General features: G+C 47.0%; 1 protein-coding gene across 3 annotated transcripts; it reads left to right on the top strand.

Moving 5' to 3' along the window:
- The first annotated feature begins 1,397 nt into the window (after positions 1 to 1,397).
- src (SRC proto-oncogene, non-receptor tyrosine kinase) lies at positions 1,398 to 21,977 on the top strand. Of its 3 annotated transcripts, XM_084679607.1 has the most exons (13): positions 1,398 to 1,776; positions 15,561 to 15,825; positions 15,932 to 16,031; positions 17,116 to 17,133; positions 17,977 to 18,075; positions 18,666 to 18,769; positions 19,676 to 19,825; positions 19,919 to 20,074; positions 20,251 to 20,430; positions 20,587 to 20,663; positions 20,907 to 21,060; positions 21,291 to 21,422; positions 21,559 to 21,977. In XM_084679607.1, exons 2-13 carry the CDS (start codon positions 15,570 to 15,572, stop codon positions 21,765 to 21,767), a joined length of 1,635 nt encoding a protein of 544 aa, XP_084535733.1. In that variant the 5' UTR covers positions 1,398 to 1,776; positions 15,561 to 15,569; the 3' UTR covers positions 21,768 to 21,977. The 3 variants fall into 3 exon arrangements, with proteins under 3 accessions (XP_084535733.1, XP_084535734.1, XP_084535732.1); XM_084679608.1 differs by lacking the exon at positions 17,116 to 17,133; XM_084679606.1 differs by lacking the exon at positions 17,116 to 17,133 and having other exon boundaries at positions 19,676 to 20,074.
- The last annotated feature ends 164 nt before the right edge of the window (positions 21,978 to 22,141 follow it).

The raw sequence follows: 22,141 nt of genomic DNA, 5'->3' as shown, positions 1-22,141 counted from the left end.
AGAGAGAGAGAGAGAGAGAGAGAGAGAGAGAAAGAGAGAGAGAGAGAGAGAGAGAGAGAGAGAGAGACAGAGAGAGAGAGAGAGAGAGAGAGAGAGAGAGAGAGAGAGAGAGAGAGAGAGAGAGAGAGAGAGAGAGAGAGAGAGCTAGGGAGACTGTTTCATTGCTTCCATTTTTTGGCCATGTGTGTGTCTACTCTTGACTACTTCATCAGTGTTTATTATAATGACTGTGTATTTATTCATTTTTGCTGAAGAATACAGGATATTTAACAAAGCCATACACGTGTTATGTCTCAGTAATCACTATTAATATTCTCTACATTAAAAGCACAAATAAACAAAGGAAATGCAAGGATTTCTCTGTCTATAAAACGTATCAAATGTAAAATTGAAATTAAGGCTGTTTTGTGCTCATATAGTCATTGGACCAATACATTTTATAATGTGATGCTCTCATGGAGTTTAACAAGTTGTCTTTCAAAAAAGTCAGTGCTTTCTATCAGAGCCAATGCAGCGTTACCTCACTATGACCAGTCTAACAAAATAATGCCAACAATTCAGTCTCAGTTGTGTTGATGTACTGTAACCCAGCAATTTATTTTCTTCATACCTTTTTGCCTCAAAGGTCATTTTCTAATTTGCTAAACATTGATTGTGCTGTGTGACTTATTGTACCCTGCAGGCTGCATATGCAATTTAAATGAGTATTTGTGCCTGTTATGGTGAATGATGTCTAAAACAACTATTATCAAAACAAATATATTTCCCTGTACATAATTATTGCATATGAAATGTAATATTAGCCTAATTAATTTTGTTGCTGCTGTTTGGTTGCTGTTTACAACTATTTTCTTAATTTTAAGTAAATCTGAATTCACCTTTCTAGTGTCTGCTTGATAATGACTTGTGTCTGTATGTAAATTACATACCTAAGTGACCATTATTGCACCCACCCATGTTTGTTCTCTTATCTCAAAATCTAGGTTTATGTTAAAACAGTAGATGGCAGCATTGGGCCACAGATAATGGTATTTCGATCATGGACGTACTATTCACTTTTTTCAATATTTAATACAATTGTACATTGAATTGAAAGGTAGGACACCTGAAAATTCAAAAAATATGAATCCAAATGGTAGGCCTATGCAACTTTTAAGCTTCCTTTAGGATTAGGCTATAACACGCAATCATATACTAACCAAAATGTAAAATATATTGTGTATTATTGTATAGCTAGAGCTGTATAAATATTGTATTTAACTGTTCAGTGTAACTATTTCGCAAATTATATTAATTGGGAAATAAAGCCTATGGAACTATAGGCTCACAGTCTCCTCCCCTTAGTTTATGACTACCGCCTCCCCTCGGAACACCCAATGTTTTGATTCTGATCTTCCTGCGCATAGCAGTGAACTGTACATAATGTAGAGGGTACGAAAACTACATGCGTCTATAATATGTAACCATAGGCGTTAAACTAATAGATGTATTGTTGAAAAATAGGCTTGCTGTTTATTGGATAACCGCGATTGCCGCAATCAGATTTCTTACTGCCGCTGCGCTTCGGAGGCAATCCCTGTGATGACCTTACTAGACCGCCCCTCCGGTTGAATGGGATCCCATCAGTCCTGGCATTGATTGTCTGCTGTGAGCATAGACATCGTTTGAGCATCGTTATCATTCGTTTTTACTTCGATGTCGAAGTCCTTGATAATTCGCTAACCTCGTGGTCGACAAAAAAATCTACGCAAAATCATTGGAAGCCTGCGCGTCAGGGTAAGTAACCAAACTTGTTATTTTGAAGCAAAGCTGTGTTCCAAAATACATTGAAGAATGAACGTATGCAGCCTTGGTGTATGTAGTCAATAGCCGGTAGCCTAGTTAGAATGTTACATCAAGCAGATTCTTCAACAATATGCCGCAAAGATCAGTTTGACCAATTTTAGATGATTTCTAAGTAAGGTTATATATTGCCCGCGGTTGGCTGCTGAAGAAATTGTGTATTTCAGCATTTTAATGTACGAGTCCAACGCTTCCCTTACCAACACCTTAAATATGATTGGAGCACAGTTTTACAAGATACTTTGAAATGTGGATATCTTACGATATACTATATCACTAGTTAGTTATTATTTTGTCATTGTTTGTCCAAACTAAGTTTATTAGCTGTTATGTTATTGTTTGAGGAGTTATGAGTTTCCTAACTCCTCAAGGAGTTTGTGTTTTGTCACCATCACCAGAATGGTTGTCTTACATCAATTCCTTAAACACTTAAACATCTCATTCAGTTCCATGGACTTGAAGTACACCTCTTTGTATGTAAGTGTGTGTGTGTGTGTGTGTGTGTGTGTGTGTGTGTGTGTGTATGTGTGTGTAGTGTGTTTTCACGCAAGAGTGTGGGTCAGTGTGTGCTGTTGTGTTAGTGAGTTGAGAGAGAGAAAGATATATTGGAACCAGGATTGATGTGTTCTCAGAATTTTTGTTCAGTGCATTCTTCTCCCCACCCACTCACTCTCCCAGCTGTGTCCTAAGCTTAGGTTTAGAACTCACCCACTCCAGATGACTAAAGGAGTCAAACACTCCTGAGGAGGCGTTAGACTAGCATGACCATTTCCTTCTTTGACCATATGAGTTATTGTAAATAGGAGTTCCATCTCTCTCTCTTTCTCTCTTTCTCTCTCTTTCCCGCTCTCGCTCTCTCTTTCTCGCTCTCTCTCTTTCTCGCTCTTTCTCTCTTTCTCTCTTTCTCTCTCTCTCTCTTTCTCTCTCTCTCTCTCTCTCTCTCTCTCTCTCTCTCTCTCTCTCTCTCTCTCTCAGACACACAAACACATACTGTTTTGTAAAACCCTGCCGTCCTTGCACTGTTATTGTACTTTGTTATCTGCCTAAAGGCAAGATATTGTTGTATTAGACAAAAGGAAGTCAGGTTTCAGTCACCTTGAGTCAAAAAGTCAAGGTTTATTTGTCCATGATTGCAATTTTTGGATTGTAATATTTTGCTCAGAAATACAGTTTCTTGGTATTTGCCTTTAGTGATCAATAGATTAGTATTATATATCAACTAATGATGTATGTAAAACATAGTATTCTTGTTATTGAATGCCTGTTATTGAATTGATAGTTTCATTGGTCTTCTTGTGACATAGCCCTGTCATTTGACCCATGTTCTTTGTGACACTATAATCTGTACTATTGAGATAGTTTGCCAACCAATACAATCACATTATCTTTTCAGTATGCCAAAAAACATGTTTTTAATGCCTCTGGGCAGTGACATGCAAACTGCAGATTTTGTTTTATGTAATACCAAAATGCATACAAGAGAACCTTCATAAATGTCAAATGTTTTTCACCAATTTCCATTCCAGTTCAAATGTTATCTACTCAACCATCCTTTTAAATTCATTCTCAGATTATTGAAAAAAAATAAAATATCAAAGAAGTGGCTATCTTAATTGATTGCGTCAGTCTTTTATTGCCCCTGTATTTTTTGCAGTCCGTCAGAAGGGTTTCTCTCTGCCTAACTGGACCGCCCATTGTACTCTCTAGCTGACACATTTCAGGCCCCACAGAGGGTACCCTAATGCTCCTTGGAATCCTGTGAATGCCTCACAGTGAAAGCTGTAGAAGTTTATGTCAGCTCCAATGAGATCACTGGAAAGGGGCTCTTGAGGCAGGAATTCCTTTTAATTGGTAATGTGTCTGTGGACTGGGTCTTTTGTGGACCATGGACTGAAGTGGGCTCTATCTGGCTGATACTCTGAGCATGGCATCAATGAGAAGCTTGTTTCCTCTGTTACCCAGGCCTTGACAACCAGCCTCTGAAACAAGTTGTTTCCTCTTTGTCTGAAATATATTCACGTGCTTAAAAAAAAAAGCTAGATGTAAAGTCAGTTAAAGGCTCTCTTTAGAGCTGCTCGAAGGGTCTCCAAGTATTTCAGTCAAGCAACACAAGCTAATGTGTGTTTGAATCCATTATTGTTATCTCTTGTTGAGAGAGTGGTGTTGTCTATGGTGAACCATTAGAATAAAGCCTGGATGACTGCGGCACAAGTTAAAAAATACCATTACAATAGTGTCTTAGTTTCCTTTAGGTCAGGTGAGGATTAATTGACATAGTTCTGACCAGGTAATTGCTTAAACCATAATGAACAGGACCTAGTAAAATATGGCATGAGGAATAGATTCACTGACAACTTGCAAGACGAAACAATAATGAAGGTGTGTGCGGCTAGACTGCAACACAGTGTTCCCCAATGGCTTGATGAGCACTTTATGAAACAAAACTTTTGTCTGGTGCCAGGATACTACCGCTCCTCAGTTTTATATTGGCCGTGAGATGTATGACCACCAGTCTGCTTGTGTAGGTTTGGGCGGCTGGTGTAAGATTTGTGACGGCCTCCCGCTGAAGAACTCATTGAATTTTTCATGTGGCAGACACCAAACTTCTGTTGCTCTGGCCCAGTTTTCCTGCTAATTAGTGCCCATCGATGTTCAAGGGCATCCATTTGTGAGGGATAATGCCACCTGTCCTCCCTCTCTGTAAAGGCTCTTTATTAGATAGCTTACATCTATTGCCAACATTGAAAGCAGACAAAGAGCTCGTCTGTTTTGATGTCTGTGTTGAATAAAGCTTTCTGTTCTGTTCTTATCGACTTACCTTTTACTTAAGAGGAACTGTATATTTGACATTGAAACCGTGACATAAAAGCGACGTTTCACTTCAATATAAATGTCTCTCATGTTATCAATTGTCTACCTTTGCTGCTCTGCAGGACAGTTTCCTCTCAGTCTCAGTCAAGTGGAATATGCAAAAACCATAAGGGATGTTTAAATCCTACTTTTTAATGGCCGAGAACCAGTAGAGGAATGGTAAAGACAGGAAATGGAGTACAACACAGCAGATCTATCACCCAGGCCTGACTGCAGCTCTCTATCTATCTGCGGTCATGCCGCTGCCAGCACATTTGAATGGAGTATCTGATTGTGGCTGATTGAGAGGAACAGAGCAGGGACTGTATCCCTTTCGGGGTTCTCAAACCACTTCCTGTTGGTCTGCGCTGGGAACAGTCCAGGGTGACAGAGGCCACACATCCTCCCTCAATCCCTCCTCTGTTGGTCAGAAAGGGCCATCAGTCTGGGAGTCGTCTCTCCTTCAGTTCACCTGGCTCTTCACTGGCAGGAAAAGACTCCTTGGCATGCATGGAGATGGTTCTCTGGATCTTTGTGTAGCCACAGCTGTGCTGCTAGGCCTGGGTGAGATGCTGGGATCTGCATACTCTCCTCGGAGATCCTGGACCAGCTTGCTGTCTGTTGTGTCCAAAGCCCCTCACCCCCACCGCAGCCCCCAGATAAATCTGTATATTGACATGAGCTTTATGCAAATTTTGTTATTGACCGAATAACCCTGTGACATTGTGGCATCCACCCCTAGCTTGGCTGCTGGGTTAATCTGACTACAGATGGAAAAGTATAGATTTTGGTGTATTCATTTTCTAAATTAATTCTTTGCTAATGTTAGCCAAGTCAAAAGGATGTGAGTAAACAAGATAATCTTAGATCCTCTTTAGTGGGGTTATCTGAGGTATTGAAAGTAATGTGTCTCACTTCACCTCATCATAGGAGAGTGAGATCACATTACACTTTTAAAATGAACCCTTTAATTTCCTGGTTTGTTCTTGTAAAACACAGTATTGAACATCTTTCTTCGACAATGCACATTTTCAAGCTGAATAGTGGGAGAGTTTCTGCCCGATTGTGGACCATTAGGAGAACAGAGAATAGACATTCACCCCGAGCTACTTGACAGAAAACAACAGGTGAAAGGGAATACCACGAGGGAAGACTGGGAATGTAATCAGTCACGCCTGAGGACTAGTCTGTCCTCCGTTCCCAGAGCCAGCTCCTCCCTCATGAGAACAAGCTCCTCCCCCATGAGAACAAGCTCCTCCCCCATGAGAACAAGCTCCTCCCCCATGAGAACAAGCCGGCCTAGGCACAGAGACAGGAGGAGCCCCCAGGGGCCGTGGCCTCTGGTCTTCCCTCCGTGTCCTGCTGCCCTAACACTGATGATCAGGCCACCATGGTGATGTGTCAGCTGGAGCCAGCCTCCCAGTCCCAGGGGTGTGGTCAGAGAGTTGTGCAGCCACACCTACGAGGCCACAGCTGCCTGCTACCAAGGAGACTGCAGCCATCCTGCTCCTTGTCCAGTGGCAAGCAACTATACCCATTTGAATATTCAAATCATGGCATAGGGGAACAAAGGGCTGGTATAAAACCCATGGAGGAAATTGCTCCAAAGTCAGAGAGCCCAGCCCCAGACCTGGGATGAGTGCTATTAAAATCCCCTAGCAGACAGAGAATTGTGTTTGATGATCATGCGTGAAGAGGGCATGTTTAAACTTTAATGGAGAGCACTGTCAGTTGTTTTATGTGCTTCTTATTTATCAGGCTCCGCTGGAGAGAGAGAGGCACTCTCTCTGCTGTCTGGGACCAGGTGCTTATTAATGCACGCTGGGAATTACCGGAAGCGTTGCTTCCGGTAAAAGCGGTCACATTTTATTTGTTCCCAGAGGCCCTAGATTTGCACTCGCCTACCAGACGACATGAATGCAGTTATCTTACGTAGCGATATATGCTAACATGTGTCAGCCTTGATGCATGAACCAGGCTGCTCCATAGCCAGTGGTTTTTCGCTTGAACCATTGTATGGGCGGCTCGGTTTGGTTTGCTCCTTCACACTTCTGCTTTATGCGAGCCCTCTGCTCTCAGGGGAAGTGTTCCTCCTGGTCCTGACCTCACGCAGGGCCGAGGAGGCTGCATGAGTCAAGGGCTAAGCCACACGTTGAAGCATCAGATGATCACACCAATCTAAGTTGAGTAATCCATTTTTTGAGGAAGCATGTTTGTTGACAAAACAAACTGAATGTTGCTTGGTTGAGCACAGGTCCTGAGGAGAATTTGTAAGGTAACAAAGTTGTTCCCTGTCAAGAGGGTCTTGCGGAGACCATGCGGCCTGAACGTGCCTTGTTCGTCTGACTGGGAGCGATGTGGGGAATGTTCCGGGACGGCATCTCCCGGGGCCGCATTTGCCACTGTACATCTAAGTTGCTCTGGATAAGAGTGTCTGCTAAATGTAAATGTAACATCTTGGGTGGACGGAACGCTGTGTCTGTCTCTACCTGCATCCAGAACATTCCTGCTGTGGGGTGTGGAATAAGGAGCGCAGTCAGAACTTGCCTCAACCTCCAATCTACATTCCACAGTCATGACTGGGCACACTAACACTGCTCTAACAAACCGCTGTGTGTACCTAGAGCACACACACAAACACAAACAATCCTGGCCTCCACACACCTGGTTGTTTCATTTTTGCCTTTGCCTCAAACGTAACCAGCGCAAACAAGCCCTCAGGTTTGAGCACGAATTATGTTAAGAGGCACAATGCTGCGAAATGACATTTTACATTTCATTAGCTTTCTTAAGTTCTGTCATGTATAATAGATGTTTCTCCACTGAGGCCTGAAGTTACCCAGCAACATGGATTTATCTTAACTGCTGCTGCCCGGCTGACTAGATCACAAGTTAAGCGGTCAAAGGCCTGGATTGATGAGGCATGCTGCGCTCTGGGTCTCCCTGGATCTCAGATGGTTTCTCTTTTGAAATAAGATGCAAAGAAGATCAACGTGACATTGCAGGGTGTCTGTTTCTTGGGGATGGACTGTTTTATCCACATGGTTAGTTCGACCGAAATAGTCACCCGAGTGGTTATTTGTGATTTGTTATCACGCTGAGGCCCCTGTTACTTTTCACCATCTGCATGTGAGGATCTTCGTTCAGTTTGGTCTAGCGTCAGTTCCATTTCACAGCAGGGTTGAGGGCTGGTGACAGGCTTAGCTGGTGGAGTGAGGGTTGCCCCTTCATGAGATGTACTAATTCATTTTGTTTTTGGAGCTAGGAGAGATGATGTTTTTTGCTGCTCATGTGATGTTTGTCTGACATAGCCTCGGCTGTGACAGGAATTGAATTCCTTTATTTTCCTAATTTCCCTCTGGAAATCTCCTGAAAGGATTGGAGAGAAAGAGTTAGTGAGTGAGAGAGTGTGTGTATGTGTATTTGGGAGAGAGGGAGAGAGAGGGAGCGTAAGAATGAGAACTAAACCCCTTGCGGATTATCTTTTTTTTTTTTTTCTCTCTGCATCCTTCCATCTCTCTCCCTGTACTTTGAGCACATGACACAGATCATTGGTCTCAGTGCACATAATGACCGTATTTAGATGGAGGGAAGAAGGAGTGAAGGAGAGAGCGAGAGAGAGAGCTAAAGAGAGAGACAGAAAGAGAGAGACAGAGAGATCCCCAGCAATAACCAAGCCTGGGAATGATATCTCCACAAGGCACAATTCAACAATACTGTAGTAAATAAGTATTTCTATTGTTATTGTGCCCTAATATACCCTACACAGAGGACCAATACATGCTCTATCCACACAATACAACCAGCCCCCACAGCTCTGCAGTCAGTGTTGTGGAGGCGGGCATTGCTTTAGTCTCTTTCCTATATTTATCTTTAGATTCAAGGCCAAGACAGCGAATTCTGAGGGCATTCATTGATTGCTTTACTAACTGCTATTTTCACTTATAACCTGTCAGACTGGGGTTTTTTCTTCTGTATAAACTGTACTGTAATAGTAGCTTTTTTGGACAGTTTTGTAGCTATTATTTCAGCAGCTCATGGGTAATACTTTTGTTAGCTTCCCCACAACTTTTTTGATGAAATAATGAGCTCTTAAGGGTCTATTACAGGCCTGAGCTAGCACTGGCTAGCGGCTAGCAGGTTTAGTTGCTTGGAAACGTCCCTATCCATGATAGACCTAGCCCCCAGAGACATAGACTTAATAGAATGATGAACAGAGTGCTGTGTAAAGTAATGTTGTGTTTGTTATCCTTGATGATCATGGTTCAATGTGAAATGTAGCCTGTTACCTTGATTAAATATTGTGTGGGGAAGGGAGAAATATAGAAATTAAAACAGTGGTAGTTTGATTAAAAGATCCAAGATGGAACAAATACAAATACAGATATCATATTATTTTAAATATACAGTAAGGTACATTTTTCACCGGCTTAAAATTGCATTTCTTGACACTGGACTCCAGAGGCAGTTATGGAAAGATTCCTCTCAGGACATGTTTCCTGCCTCTGGCAGCACCTCGGAGGGGTTGATCCGAGAGGATAGCCTCATCCAAAATGGCCCAGATATTTTCTTGCTGAGCCTCAATTCCAAAATGATTTCATATGTGTCATTCTGAGATTAGGAGCTGGGGATAACAGGCCTTTAGAAAATCCATCAACCTGGGAACTCAGCCAGTGGCTTGTTTGTTATGTTGCTGTTGAAATGAACTGTGTGTGTGTTGCAGTGAGAGGGTGTGAACTTGCATGTGGAAGTGATGAAATGCCACTTATAGTAAAAGACTGTTGTCACTAGTTCTCATGGTCACACTAGGTAAAAAAGAAAAGGTGATCAAGACAAAGATTGAGTTAAGTATAAATACCAAAGTTCAACCTCAGGCTTACATAGACACACAAGCAGTGAAATATATAAAGGATCACACCGTCTGATCTTCTAAAGTCCAGGAGGCTGGGAGAATGGGTAAACAGTTCTTCATGGGAATCTCCTGAGACACCCAAAAGAGAGATGATTTTACAGGAGATGAATCCCTTTCAATGGCTGTCAGGACATGAAAGACATCTCGCATAGCTCACAGACAGACAATCCTCTCCCCTTTCATTCTTTATATCTGATAAGCTTATCTTTTTCTCTGAATTTTTGAAAGGAACTTGTGCATCTGCTTTTGCTTGTGGAATGCTAGGAATTACTACCATGGCAACGGCAGGGCTGTGTGGCGGGGTAAATATTGACTCCAGAACCTCCTATGCCACTGTCTCACCCTGATTGGCCAGTAGGGGTTCAAACACCCACACGCACACAAACACACACAGCAGACCGTGTTGGACTGGTGTCAGCAGCAGCCATCATTGTGGGTGGATGTTTACTTTCAGTCCTCCAGACATGGAAGAGCTCGCTGGCTTTGACCGGCTCCTGGTTTGCCAGTGTATTGACTTGCTCTGAGCTTCGCAGTAATGATTCCCCTCATGGGTGACTCGATGGAAAGTGTGCGTGAGTTCCCCTTTCCCAGGTGGAGGGAGCTTGGAACCTGCAGGAGGAAGGGATGTGTACACACACCCCGTGAGTCATTTCTGCTTCTCTTGTTTGGGGACAAATAGGAAACTATAAAGGACCTCGATAAAGCATCTCAAACTAAAGCAACCATGTCAATGACAAGGAGAAGCCTATTTTGAGTTGCTGCATTCACACGTGGCTCTTAGAGATGGTCTGTTCGGTTCTACCGAGGGAGATTTTCTGCTTGCCTGGTATGTAGTCCCCTGTAGCAGAGGGATTTGTCATGGCAGGATGAGCTAAAAGACTACATGCAGTGTTGCTATGGTTGGTCAGACCTGTATATCCTGTCCCTCAATCCACTCACTGCGTTGTTCACAGGCCCCAGATGGAATGTCCCCCCAGGGTTAGCCGAACACGATTACGGAATTGATGTTGATAATCTGAGCAGAACAAGCAGCTGGATTAGGCTGCGACTGGTGGCCGGTGATGCAGGGCTGGGCCTGGAGTGATTACAAAGAGAGCGTTAAGATGAGGAGAGAAGCAAGGAACACGTATACAGATGTAGACAACTTGCATACACACACACGCCACTGCTACGCTGGGAAACTTGTTGACATGTTTACACCCACACACACACCCACACATATACACACACCCACATATACACACACACACACACACACCCTCTTCTTTCTTAAGCTGACCAGTAACTCGGAAATTGTTGAAGTCTTTCTGATAGTACACCAACTTTTTTGGTGTACTGAAATGACATTGAAATGTGCTTGTTACACATAGTAAATCAGTGAAAAATATATTGTGGCAGATACTCTGCACCTAAAAATGATTAGGACGTGGAGGTGGACCGGACTTGCTATGGGAGCCAGGTCATGTGAGGTCAAAGTTATGATTCGAGACAGGACATTTTGAGTGAACCTCCGGGCTCGTGCTGGCTACATGCTGTTAGTCACTAATGGAGGAGGAAGGACGTCTCTGGGGCTTTTTTGTCCTGGCCTGGGATGCTTGGGACAGGCTGTCCAGCCAGCCTTGCAGAGCCGAGGTCACTTAGCATATGAAACGTTTGATGTCTGCTCATGCAAATGTAATAAAAACATAGATGCTTATCTCCGAACAGTCAAACACCTGTTGTTCACTGGAGGACAGAACAAGGAGTTGATAGGAGGCAGAGTTAATGAGGCTTAAATGTCAAACATGGCAACCGCCATTACAATGGCCCCTCTCAGGATCATCTTTTCTGAGTGTTGTTCCTCCCTTCTCAGAGAGGCAGGTGTCTCTGCTCACGTGTGGGAACTGGAACGGAACTTCAACACAGCTCTGGGTTGGGACACACAAGTCACAGGGGCGTTGCAAAAAGGCAGGGTTATCTTGTCAGCCAATAACATGCCAAGCACATTCAGCTTCCAGAGACAAGTTGTTGGGAATCTTTTCAACCTGGACTAGACCTAACTTGCCTTTTCCCGCCACTGCACACGGTCTTTGTTTTTGATTCACTTTTGGTCTGAAAAAGGAGGATCACAATGTCTGCTAGCTGATGGGGTTGTTTCCTTACTATCCATGTTAGTGAGCAAATGAGGACTGCTTGATCCTCCCTGAAGATGAAACGGAAACACTAAGCGAATACACCAGGGAGTGTCTTATTGAATTAATAGGACATGCTCAAACAGAGACCATTAATATGCTCTCACAGTAGATGAATGGTATCTTAGCTTTCCCATTGTCTTAGTTTGAGGATCCAATTCCCAGATTATGCTTGTTATCCCTTTTATGGGAGGAATGGAAAAGAAAAACAACTGAAACAGGGAGAGAGAGAGAAAAAAACAACAACCCAGCAGCAATATTAAAAGACGATGATTCCCTTTCAGCCAAAGCCCGTGAGACTTGAGGGATTTGGAATCCGTTGCCGGATCTTGTGCATAATTAAGCAAATCTCTCCGCCCACCCCCTGCGTGCCAGAGGGATTTTCATGGCGTTTCTGCCTCAGAGAGAGCAGGTGCTCAGTGTCTATTCCACCTCAGGCCCTATTAGGCCCCAGTGACTCGGTGGCTACCTCAAACTAGACCTCCCTGGATGGTCACGTCACCCAAGCCAGTTGATAACCGTCAGTTGCTAACTGTCGTGTGCTGAGCACTCAGCCTCACGGTCTCCCTCGTACTAAACAGGGTGACTGCGTGATTGAATTCATTTCCATATTTCCTGGTTGACTGTTGAAGGGCGCTGGGGGACGTTTTTGAACGCACGCGAGGTCTTGAGCTGAAACTGGTGCCGGCTCACCACAGGCCACAAGCCACGGCACAGTGTCTACTTCACTTTGGCGGGCTGACGGCAGTACAAGCTTTGAGCCGACAATAGAGGCTTTGTTATGAGCCCAGTGTGGAGAGCCCTGGACTCCTCCTTCAGCTCCGTTTAATGCTTACCTATTCGCCAGGTCTAGAAATACCCGCATATGCACTCTTTTCGATACTCCTTTTTTGGTTCTGTTTATGTGAACATAATTATGATTCATTTGTGGTTTAACATGTATTTGCAGGATATGGGGTTAGCTCGACGGCTCCGAAAATGTTGTCGAGCATTCAGCTTTGAATCCCATTCAGCTGTGAGAAACGCTGTATAGTTGATGTTAAATGTCTCAGTGGTGATTCCCTGAATTTAAGGACTCTACAGGCTGCTGAGGTGAAGCTAAGATATCATTAGGATGACGCGTCTGGAATGAAAGTGGTAATTGTGTGGAAGAGGAAGAGGGAGGCTTGACAGGACTGAGGGATGGAGACGGGGAGAGGCTGGGTGTTGCTGGGATCCATCTGAAAGGACTTATTCACCACCATGCTACCAGTCTGCTCGGGGAGAGACACAAAGACCCGCTCCCTGCATGTGCCACGAGCCCTCTTTGTGTCTGCCCCTGTGTGCAAGCTCGTCTCTTCCACTGCCTGTGTGTGCGTACACCGGCATGGATATTAGTCGTGTGTGTGTATCTGGCCAGACTGTTAAGCTACTGTGGCGCACCCCTGTTGTGTAGACATACCCCAGAGGGAGATATCGAACGTTCCCGTTGACCCCCCCCCCCCCCCCCCCTCCACACCCCTCCTCCCCACACTCACGGCCAGACGCCGAGCGGGAAAGGAACTCCCGTGGTTCTGCTATTGTATGTGGTCTCTCTTTTCCCCTCTCCCTGTCTCTCTCTCTCTTCCTCAAACGGCCCATCTTGCTGAGAGGAGCTGGCAGACTTCTGTGAGCATCCGATCCACAGGAATCTCCTCAGCTGTTTGATAAGCACCAGAGGGGCCACCGTGCCCCCCTGGTCTTCCGCATCTCCAACCTCCTGGCTGCCTGCCAGGTCTGGGGAGTGGACTGGAGGGAGGCGGGGGGGCGCCTGACAGACATGAACCCCTGGCTGCCGGCTTCCACAGAGTTCCTCAGTGAAAGAACTGTGTTTTTCCTTTGTGCCTGACATTTTTTCCACTGTGTGTCATCGCCATCGCTCTAGGAAGCTGTCATCCAAGCCCCTGTGTTCTGGGGCTGTCCCCCCGGCACGGCTCCTGTGTGGGGCGGCAGACACACAGCCTGGCTCCCACCCGCCTGACATAGATCCGCTGGATTCTGTGACTCCTAAATAAGAACAGTGGATGAGTCTGGAAAGTGGAGCCCGCTGTCACCCTAACCTCAACTCTGACCTCTGATAGCAAAACAAAAATGACCCCTACCCCTCCCAGCGACCTAATCACCACTAGAGCTTTTCAGCCCCAGGCTTCACCAGGACCGTGAAAAACTAGCCTGTTATCAGTCTCTCCTCTCTAAATTAGGATAGCCTAATGCACCCCCCACTGCTATATCCATCCAGGATAGCAGAGGGTTGAGTCCCTAAATGATCATGAGCTTAACGTAATGATTTCCCTCCTCTAAGCTGTGATTAGAGAGGGCTGGGATACTTCATGTGCTTAACTGGAGACTCAGACAAGGCAGGCAGCTGAGTAGGGAAGAGAGAGAGAGGCAGAGACAGAGAGGCAGAGACAGAGAGGCAGAGACAGAGAGGCAGAGACAGAGAGGCAGAGGCAGAGAGGCAGAGACAGAGAGGCAGAGACAGAGAGGCAGAGACAGAGAGGCAGAGACAGAGAGGCAGAGACAGAGAGGCAGAGACAGAGAGGCAGAGACAGAGAGGCAGAGACAGAGAGGCAGAGACAGAGAGGCAGAGACAGAGAGGCAGAGACAGAGAGGCAGAGACAGAGAGGCAGAGACAGAGAGGCAGAGACAGAGAGGCAGAGACAGAGAGGCAGAGACAGAGAGGCAGAGACAGAGAGGCAGAGACAGAGAGGCAGAGACAGAGAGGCAGAGAGAGAGAGAGGCAGAGAGAGACAGACAGACATAATCTTAGGCCCACTTCTGTCTACTCAAGGGCCCCCACCAGCTCCTCAAATAACAGTGAATGAAAACTGTTCAGATCTCTAACGGAAGTGCCAGCCTGCCTGTTACTAAAACCACCCTCTCCTGTTCTGCCAATATCACACGCTGAACCAGCAAGATGTAAACATTTATGCTCAGTTGAGTTGTAGTCTGTTAGGTTACAGGACCCATGTGCAGCATATGGTTGGACGCCATAGCCGTAGGCTGCATGATCACAGCAATCATTTGGAGCTCTGCTCTGCTGGCAGGAGCCCTGAACCAGTTCACACTCCATTCACTGGGTAACAGGAGGGTGTGAATTGGGATCGGTCAGCCACAAACAAGCCCTCTGATCAGATTCCTCCTAGGGACGCTTGGACTCATAGAAATGAGCAGGAGTCAAGTCAACTGTGGAGTGTTGTGGCTCATTTATCACCCAGGTCATTGTAGTGGCACTACAAACCCAGGATGACAGAGTGCAATGTGGGTCATGGCTCAGAAGGGGGTGTGTGTGTGTGCGTGCGTGGCAGGCAGAGGGTGTCTGGTTGCTGTGGTAGTAGTGGAGCAGCAGCTGCAAGCCCATCCTTGGGGATATAGTGGCTGAACGTGAAGCTGTCCCTCCCTGTGTCTGGGTTCTCTGGTCCCCAAGGTGGTCCATGGGTCCCTCCCCTGGTTCTCTGTCTCTTCTGTGGAACCGCCTTGCCTGAGGCACACATGGTGGGAGAATGTGGGAGTAGGTGCATGGTTGAAGCTGTTCTGAGCCTTCGCCATGTGACACAAAGGAAGGATGGACAAGTTCTGGTTCAAGTTCGGGAGGGCCGTCACAACTTACAACAAGTGACATTGAGCCTGCTGTTTCAGTCTGCAGCGAGGTCCTACCCTTTCAAAGTCTTTGGATATGTCAAATCCTGCTTTTGTTGATGTAAGAATGCTGACTGAGGCTGACCTGTCTGTCTCTGTGTCTCTGTGTGTGTGTGGTTGTGTTTCAGGCCTAGGCCATGGGGGGATCCAAGAGTAAGCCCAAGGACATAGGCCAGCGAACCCGCAGTGTCGATGGCAACCTCAGCTCTGGCGGAGGGTGTGGAGGGCACCACCTCAGCCCTGCCCAGCAGTCCCTCACACCCAGTCGAAGCCCCACAGTGGATGGGACTCTCCGCCCCAACCAAGCCATGACAAATCCCCCTGAGCTGGCACTGTTTGGGGGTGTGGACACCACTAACCCCATCACCTCCCCTAACAGGAGCACGCTGGCAGGTTAGCTTCTCTGCAGATATATGAAACTTGGAATAAAGCTAGACACGGTGTTAAACACAAAACGTCATCGTAGAAGGTTTGTTTGATGATACTAAACTCCCTACAGGCGGAGTGACGACGTTTGTGGCGCTGTACGACTACGAGTCCCGCACAGCCTCAGATCTGTCTTTCAGGAAGGGCGAACGCCTCCAGATCGTCAATAACACGTAAGGCTAACACCCCCCCCCCCACACACACACACACACACACACACACACACACTGTATACAGATATATTCTGCATGTCTGTGTTGTGGCTGTGTCTCTCTAGCAGGCTGTTCTACCCCCTATAAATCGCATGGCACTTGTCCTCTGTCTGAATGCCTCGTAACCATAGGAACAGGCTCCCTTCAGAAAGCTCTGTTTTGTTTCAAGCTGACAGAGTTCTGTTGCTCATTCACAAAAGCCCGGCTGCAGTTCTGTCTCAGCAGTAGCTTCAGGTGCAGGCTGACACAGTACTTTAGCTGCCACTCACCCATTCCTGGAAATCGGCACTGCCTGAAAAGCAGGGGATTCTCTGAAACAGGTATCAGAAGGGGCGGTGGGGTGTGCAGTGTTGGCTTTAACATTGGGCTTGCTTTAATCAATAGCAGTGCAGTGTACCGTAACCCTCTGAGCCCCCAATGCTGCAGCTAACAAAGTGATGACCTAGAAGGGCCTGGCTGAGGACAATGTTGGATTAGTGGTGCATCTGCCCCTCAAGCTCTAGAACCTGCATGTTATTAGGTCACACAAACACACACACACACACACAGGATGTATTATGTGGCATTAAGACCTCTTGATCTGCAAAGACTTCCGAAAACATTGTGTGAGTTTCATGATTCTCCATAAACTGACTTGATACCGTGGGCTTTTGTCATGATGGCTTTAATCTCGGATATAATCCCCTTAAAAAAAAGTGTTCTCCACGAATCGAATGGTCTTCACTAAAAGGGATACCTATTGTGGAGTCAACTTGCTCTCACCTCTGCTGTTGGTGCAGTAGTCTGTCGAATGGGACTGCTGCTCCTGCTTGGCTTAGGCAGTGTGTGTGTGTGTGTGTGTGGGGGGGGGGCTACTCTTGTTCTGTGATGGTTCTCCTCTGTGGAACTCTGTAAAACGTGCTGTTGTATCTGTTCATTTCTAACCACCTTCCCTGCGGATCTCCTCCCCTGCCTCCTCTCTCTTCCTCTGCTCCCCTTGCTCTCCTTTCATCCTCTCCTCCCTCTCTCTCTCCCTCCCTTGCCAAACCCTCATAATGTTATTTAGGATAAAGGTCAACTGCAGGTTAGTAATGCTTCTCTGTATCTGTCTGTTTCATCATCTTGTCAGTAGGCTTCACTGTTCACCTGTCTGTATATGTGTTCACATCACTGAATCACCCAGTTGGAGTTTTTTACCACTTCATTAAATGACTCAATTTGTCAATTGTCTTTTTAACGGCTCAATCCACTATATGCCATGTTTCAGTCCAGACTTCAAGAAGCACAATGCGTCAAAGGAATTAGTCAAAAAGGCAAATGCTTCTTGACTTTTGAGAAATGTCCAAGCATATGGAATTCCCATATCTGATTCTGGCAACATGGATTGAGCCTTATAAACGATTATAATGTTGTGACTCCTTCAGGTATGAGAAGTGAGTTTGCCTCATCTCGATAGCAATGGAGTCATCTGTTTGGCCTGTTATTTAGCCGAAGATGACCTCAGTGCTTTAATGTATTTTGACATTTCACCTTTATCGTGTGCCATATAAGTACCATCTCATTGAGTCAGTTAACCCACATCACAAATGCATGCGAGTCAGTCACAGCCCTCTCCTGGAACAGCGGTTTTCAACTCAAGTCCCGAGACTGTACAAAAGCATTCTAGCTTGTAATTGATGCCTTGTGATTGAGGCATCTGAATTGAGTTTATAAACGTACAAGCTATATAAAAGAAGGTACGAAAAAAAAAATGGATTTCCGTTTGACTGGACCTCGATGAGAGCATAAGCCAATCAGCTTAGTCAGAGCCCTTGGGACTGGAGTTGACTGAGACCGTGTCAGGCCCTCTATGGCTGGGAGATGAACAGATGTGTGTGTGGTGTGAGGCTGATGTACGGTCCCTGCTTGTGTGTGTGTGTGTATGCAGGGAAGGTGACTGGTGGCTGGCACGCTCCCTAACCACCGGAGAGAGTGGCTACATCCCCAGCAACTACGTCGCTCCGTCAGACTCCATCCAGGCAGAAGAGTAAGTCCCTCTTTCCTCCACCCTTCCCCTATCTCGGTCCCTTTCTCTCTCTCTCGCTCTGTTCTTTTCATCTCTCCTTTCATCAAAGCCATGAAATATATATATATTTGGTCCTTTTGAAGATGCTTTTAATCCAAGATACATGCAGTGAAGGACATGTGGTGCTCTCAGGGATGGGAAACGAAAGCGAGTGATTTCAAACGCGTCCTCAGCTCTGTTTACACCTTGAAGGCACGCACGTGAACACTTCACAGGTCGCTACATGCACTGAGGCATGCAAGCGAGCAGGCAAACTAACCATGGTACTGACACCGTTTCTCACCCTTGTCTTACCAGTCATCTCAGATTGACTATGGAGTCCAGGTAAGGGACAGTGACTTGAATGCTGGGATGCATCTGGCATGGGGCATGCACAAAAGGGAGATCAAATCATCTTCGGATTCCTTAGCGGCACTGTCGGCAGCTCCCTCACTCTCTCTCCCTCCCCCCTCTGTTACACAAACCTGCACCTCTGCCCCCTCGTCAAACTGGTCCCTGTGTCCCGTGTTTACCCGCCGCCCCCTTCCTGTCCTGTCTCCCCCCACCCCCAGGTGGTACTTTGGGAAGATCACGCGCCGGGACTCAGAGAGGCTGCTGCTGAGCCTGGAGAACAGGAGAGGGACCTTCCTCATCAGGGAGAGTGAGACCACCAAAGGTGAGTTTGTGAAGGCCTGAGGGCTCACAGTACAACGCCCTCCACTTTCCAACATGGATCCCTCAGTGCCGACCAGTGGACATGGGAGGATTCTGTTACAGTGTTCTAATAAAGATAAAGCCGGTTTGCTTTTCCTACGAATGTACCTTTTTGTGAGGGGGAAAAACGTTGTAGGGCAGTTTCACTAGATTACGTAATTCCCGACATCTGTAATTAAGATTCACAAAACAAGTGTGGGATTTGTTGGGACACGTTGGGCTGTCTGTGCCCGCTGAGGGGCCCGCTGTGCTGCGTGTCAGCTGCACAGCATTCTGGGTAGCGAGGAGCAGTTGGGCAGATGGGGGAAAAGGCTGGATGTGACGCCTGTGGGACAGAGCGTGGAGACGGCTCTGATAGGCAGCTGCTGCTGCGCTGACGCTAATGTCACGGTCCCCACAGGCTCTCTGGGTGTGTGTGTGTGTGGTGTGTGTGTGTTCGTCCACGTGTGGCAGGCAAAGCTCAGTGGGCGGGGGGGGGCGGGGGTGTGAGGGGCTTTGAGGAGAGGGGAGGTGGCAGGGGCTGGCTGCAGGGAGTAGATGGTAGCAGAGGGGAGGCCTCGGGTGAGCGAGCCAGACAGAAGTAGGTCAGTGTGGAGCCTGGACTGTACAACCAGGGGCCATATCGCCCTGTTCAAACACAGAGCAGAGGAGGGATGGGGCCATTGCCCAGGGGGTTCTGAGTGCATCTCACAAACCGTCTTAAAACAACTCTGCTGCCTCCTGGTGGCTGCACGAATGTGCCCTTTTTTGTTTCAGGGGCTTGAAATGAGTTCTGAAGACATCGACCATTTTTGGGGAAACAGTGAAAACCTGCATTTGTCGTTTTATTTACTATTCTGATAACCATTTTCCTCCTGATCCTCACCAGGTGCCTACTGTCTATCAGTGTTGGATTACGACAACACCAAAGGGCTGAACGTCAAACACTACAAGATCAGAAAGCTGGACAGTGGCGGCTTCTACATCACCTCACGCACGCAGTTCAGCAACCTTCAGCAGCTGGTCAACCACTACCGGAGTGAGCGCCTCAAACTTACACACAACTCTGTCTATGGCTCTTCAGTGTACCCACATAGCCATATACATCACATTCTCCCCCTCTCTCTTTCAGAGCATGCTGACGGCCTCTGCCACTGCCTGACGGAGGTGTGTCCTGTCCTGAAGCCCCAGACCCAGGGCCTGGCCCGGGACGCCTGGGAGATCCCCCGGGAGTCCCTCCGTCTGGACCTCAAACTGGGCCAGGGCTGCTTCGGAGAGGTCTGGATGGGTAAGGCTAACTCTCACTGTCTGGCTGTCTGTCTCTCACACACACACACACACTGGGTTTAGGGTTAAATGCCGTAGGGCAGGTGGGCATTCCTAATCAAGGAAGAGCTTATCTTGTCAATTTGTGGCTCCACTATGGTGGGGGGAAATGGAGTAAGACCTGTTTGATGTGCCCAGGAACATGGAACGGAACGACGCGTGTGGCGATCAAGACCCTGAAGACTGGGACCATGTCCCCTGAGGCCTTCTTGCAGGAGGCCCAGGTCATGAAGAAGCTGCGGCACGAGAAGCTGGTGCAGCTGTACGCCGTGGTGTCGGAGGAGCCCATCTACATCGTCACTGAGTACATGGGACAAGGTCCGCACACACACACACACACACACACACACAAACACACAAGCATGCATACACGTCTAACGTTTGGGAAGATTGTATATGAAGCAGTTGGGGAGGTGTTTGTTGTGATTCACACCCTGGTTCTTGTTTTCCTGCCCCACCCCCACCCCCCATCAGGCAGCTTACTGGACTTCCTAAAGGGAGACATGGGGAAGATGCTTCGCCTGCCCCAGCTGGTGGACATGTCCTCACAGGTCAGAACACACACAAACACACACACGTTATATAGAAGAAATAGATATAGATACACGCCCCCACACGCACAACTCAATCCAGTTTGAAAGCTTAATGATCCATCTGGACTGAAATGAAGACATTAGCTTCCACGCGGCTCCGTTTCAAACAGATGCACTTCACATCAGACATCTAATACAAGGAATGTTTACTCTGTAACGAACCCTCACGGCCTGTTTCTATCTCTGTCCTTCTGCTCTCAGATTGCCTCAGGGATGGCCTACGTGGAGAGGATGAACTACGTCCACAGAGACCTGCGGGCAGCTAACATCCTGGTGGGAGACAATCTGGTCTGTAAGGTGGCCGACTTCGGTCTGGCTCGCCTCATAGAAGACAATGAATACACAGCAAGGCAGGGTAAGACCACAAGGGGGCGCTGGTGACCTTTCCATTATTTGTGCTGATCTGCCCCCCCCCCCACCACACTGATATTCCTCTGATAGCTTCTTATGGCTTCTGTGAGCATATTCCCGCCTCCCTTACTTAATATTTGTACTCGTTCATATCTTCTACTCCATTTCTCGCTGATACACACCTTTTAGAAACAAACACGTTTATTTTTGTATCATGTTTGCCCTCTGATGCAGGGGCCAAGTTTCCTATCAAGTGGACAGCACCTGAGGCCGCCCTGTATGGACGCTTCACCATCAAGTCTGACGTCTGGTCCTTTGGGGTGCTGCTCACTGAACTGGCCACCAAAGGCAGAGTGCCGTACCCAGGTAGGAAGGGCTTCTCACAAACAAGGTAGCCTCAAGGATGTACTTCTCCCGCCACAAGAACATGCAATAGACAGGTCCTAGCTTTTCACCAGCAAGACTACGTTTGCTGCGTGATGACCGGTCCTTGTTTTCCCAGGCATGGTGAATCGGGAGGTGCTGGACCAGGTGGAGCGAGGCTACAGGATGCCCTGCCCGGCCGATTGCCCAGACTCCCTCCACGACCTCATGCTGACCTGCTGGAGGAAAGACGCGGAGGAGAGGCCCACTTTCGAGTACCTCCAGGGCTTCCTGGAAGATTACTTCACCTCCACAGAGCCCCAGTACCAGCCCGGGGAGAACCTGTAGGCCTGGGCCTGGGTGTGTGGAGGGGGAAGGGGAGAGAGTTACTTGGGTACAACCAACCACACTGACCTCAGTGGCACCTGAACCTGCCAGTGGGATGACCAACCAACGTATCAACAACCACATACCTGATTCTAGCTCTAGTTGTCCTTTCAATTGATTTCATTGTCATGCAATTGTTTTCTTCTAATCTAAACGGACAGCACTAATCCACTTGATTATTTTGGATTGATATACAATACATTGTGTTGTGTTGGGTCGTTTTTGGACAGACAGCTCTTAAACCCCTGGGGCACTTACCCTAGAGACCGAAGAAGCTGTCCTGGGGCTTGCCATGGTAAGAGGACATATAGTGAACATGAATAGGACAGACTGCT

This window comes from Hypomesus nipponensis, chromosome 18 (assembly GCF_054491055.1).
Source record: "Hypomesus nipponensis isolate SF chromosome 18, ASM5449105v1, whole genome shotgun sequence".
Taxonomy (NCBI): Eukaryota; Metazoa; Chordata; class Actinopteri; order Osmeriformes; family Osmeridae; genus Hypomesus; species Hypomesus nipponensis.
Note: the sequence above shows the minus strand (reverse complement) of the source record. Positions and strands in the feature narration are given on the sequence as shown.

What these genes read in the sequence shown, in the direction of transcription:
- src (XM_084679606.1), top strand. Translation starts at nt 15,570, where the DNA reads ATGGGGGGATCCAAGAGTAAGCCCAAGGACATAGGCCAGCGAACCCGC. An exon ending in CTCCAGATCGTCAATAACAC is followed by an intron (nt 16,032 to 17,976) that starts GTAAGGCTAACA and finishes GTGTGTATGCAG; the next exon opens with GGAAGGTGACTGGTGGCTGG. An exon ending in TGAATACACAGCAAGGCAGG is followed by an intron (nt 21,061 to 21,290) that starts GTAAGACCACAA and finishes CCTCTGATGCAG; the next exon opens with GGGCCAAGTTTCCTATCAAG.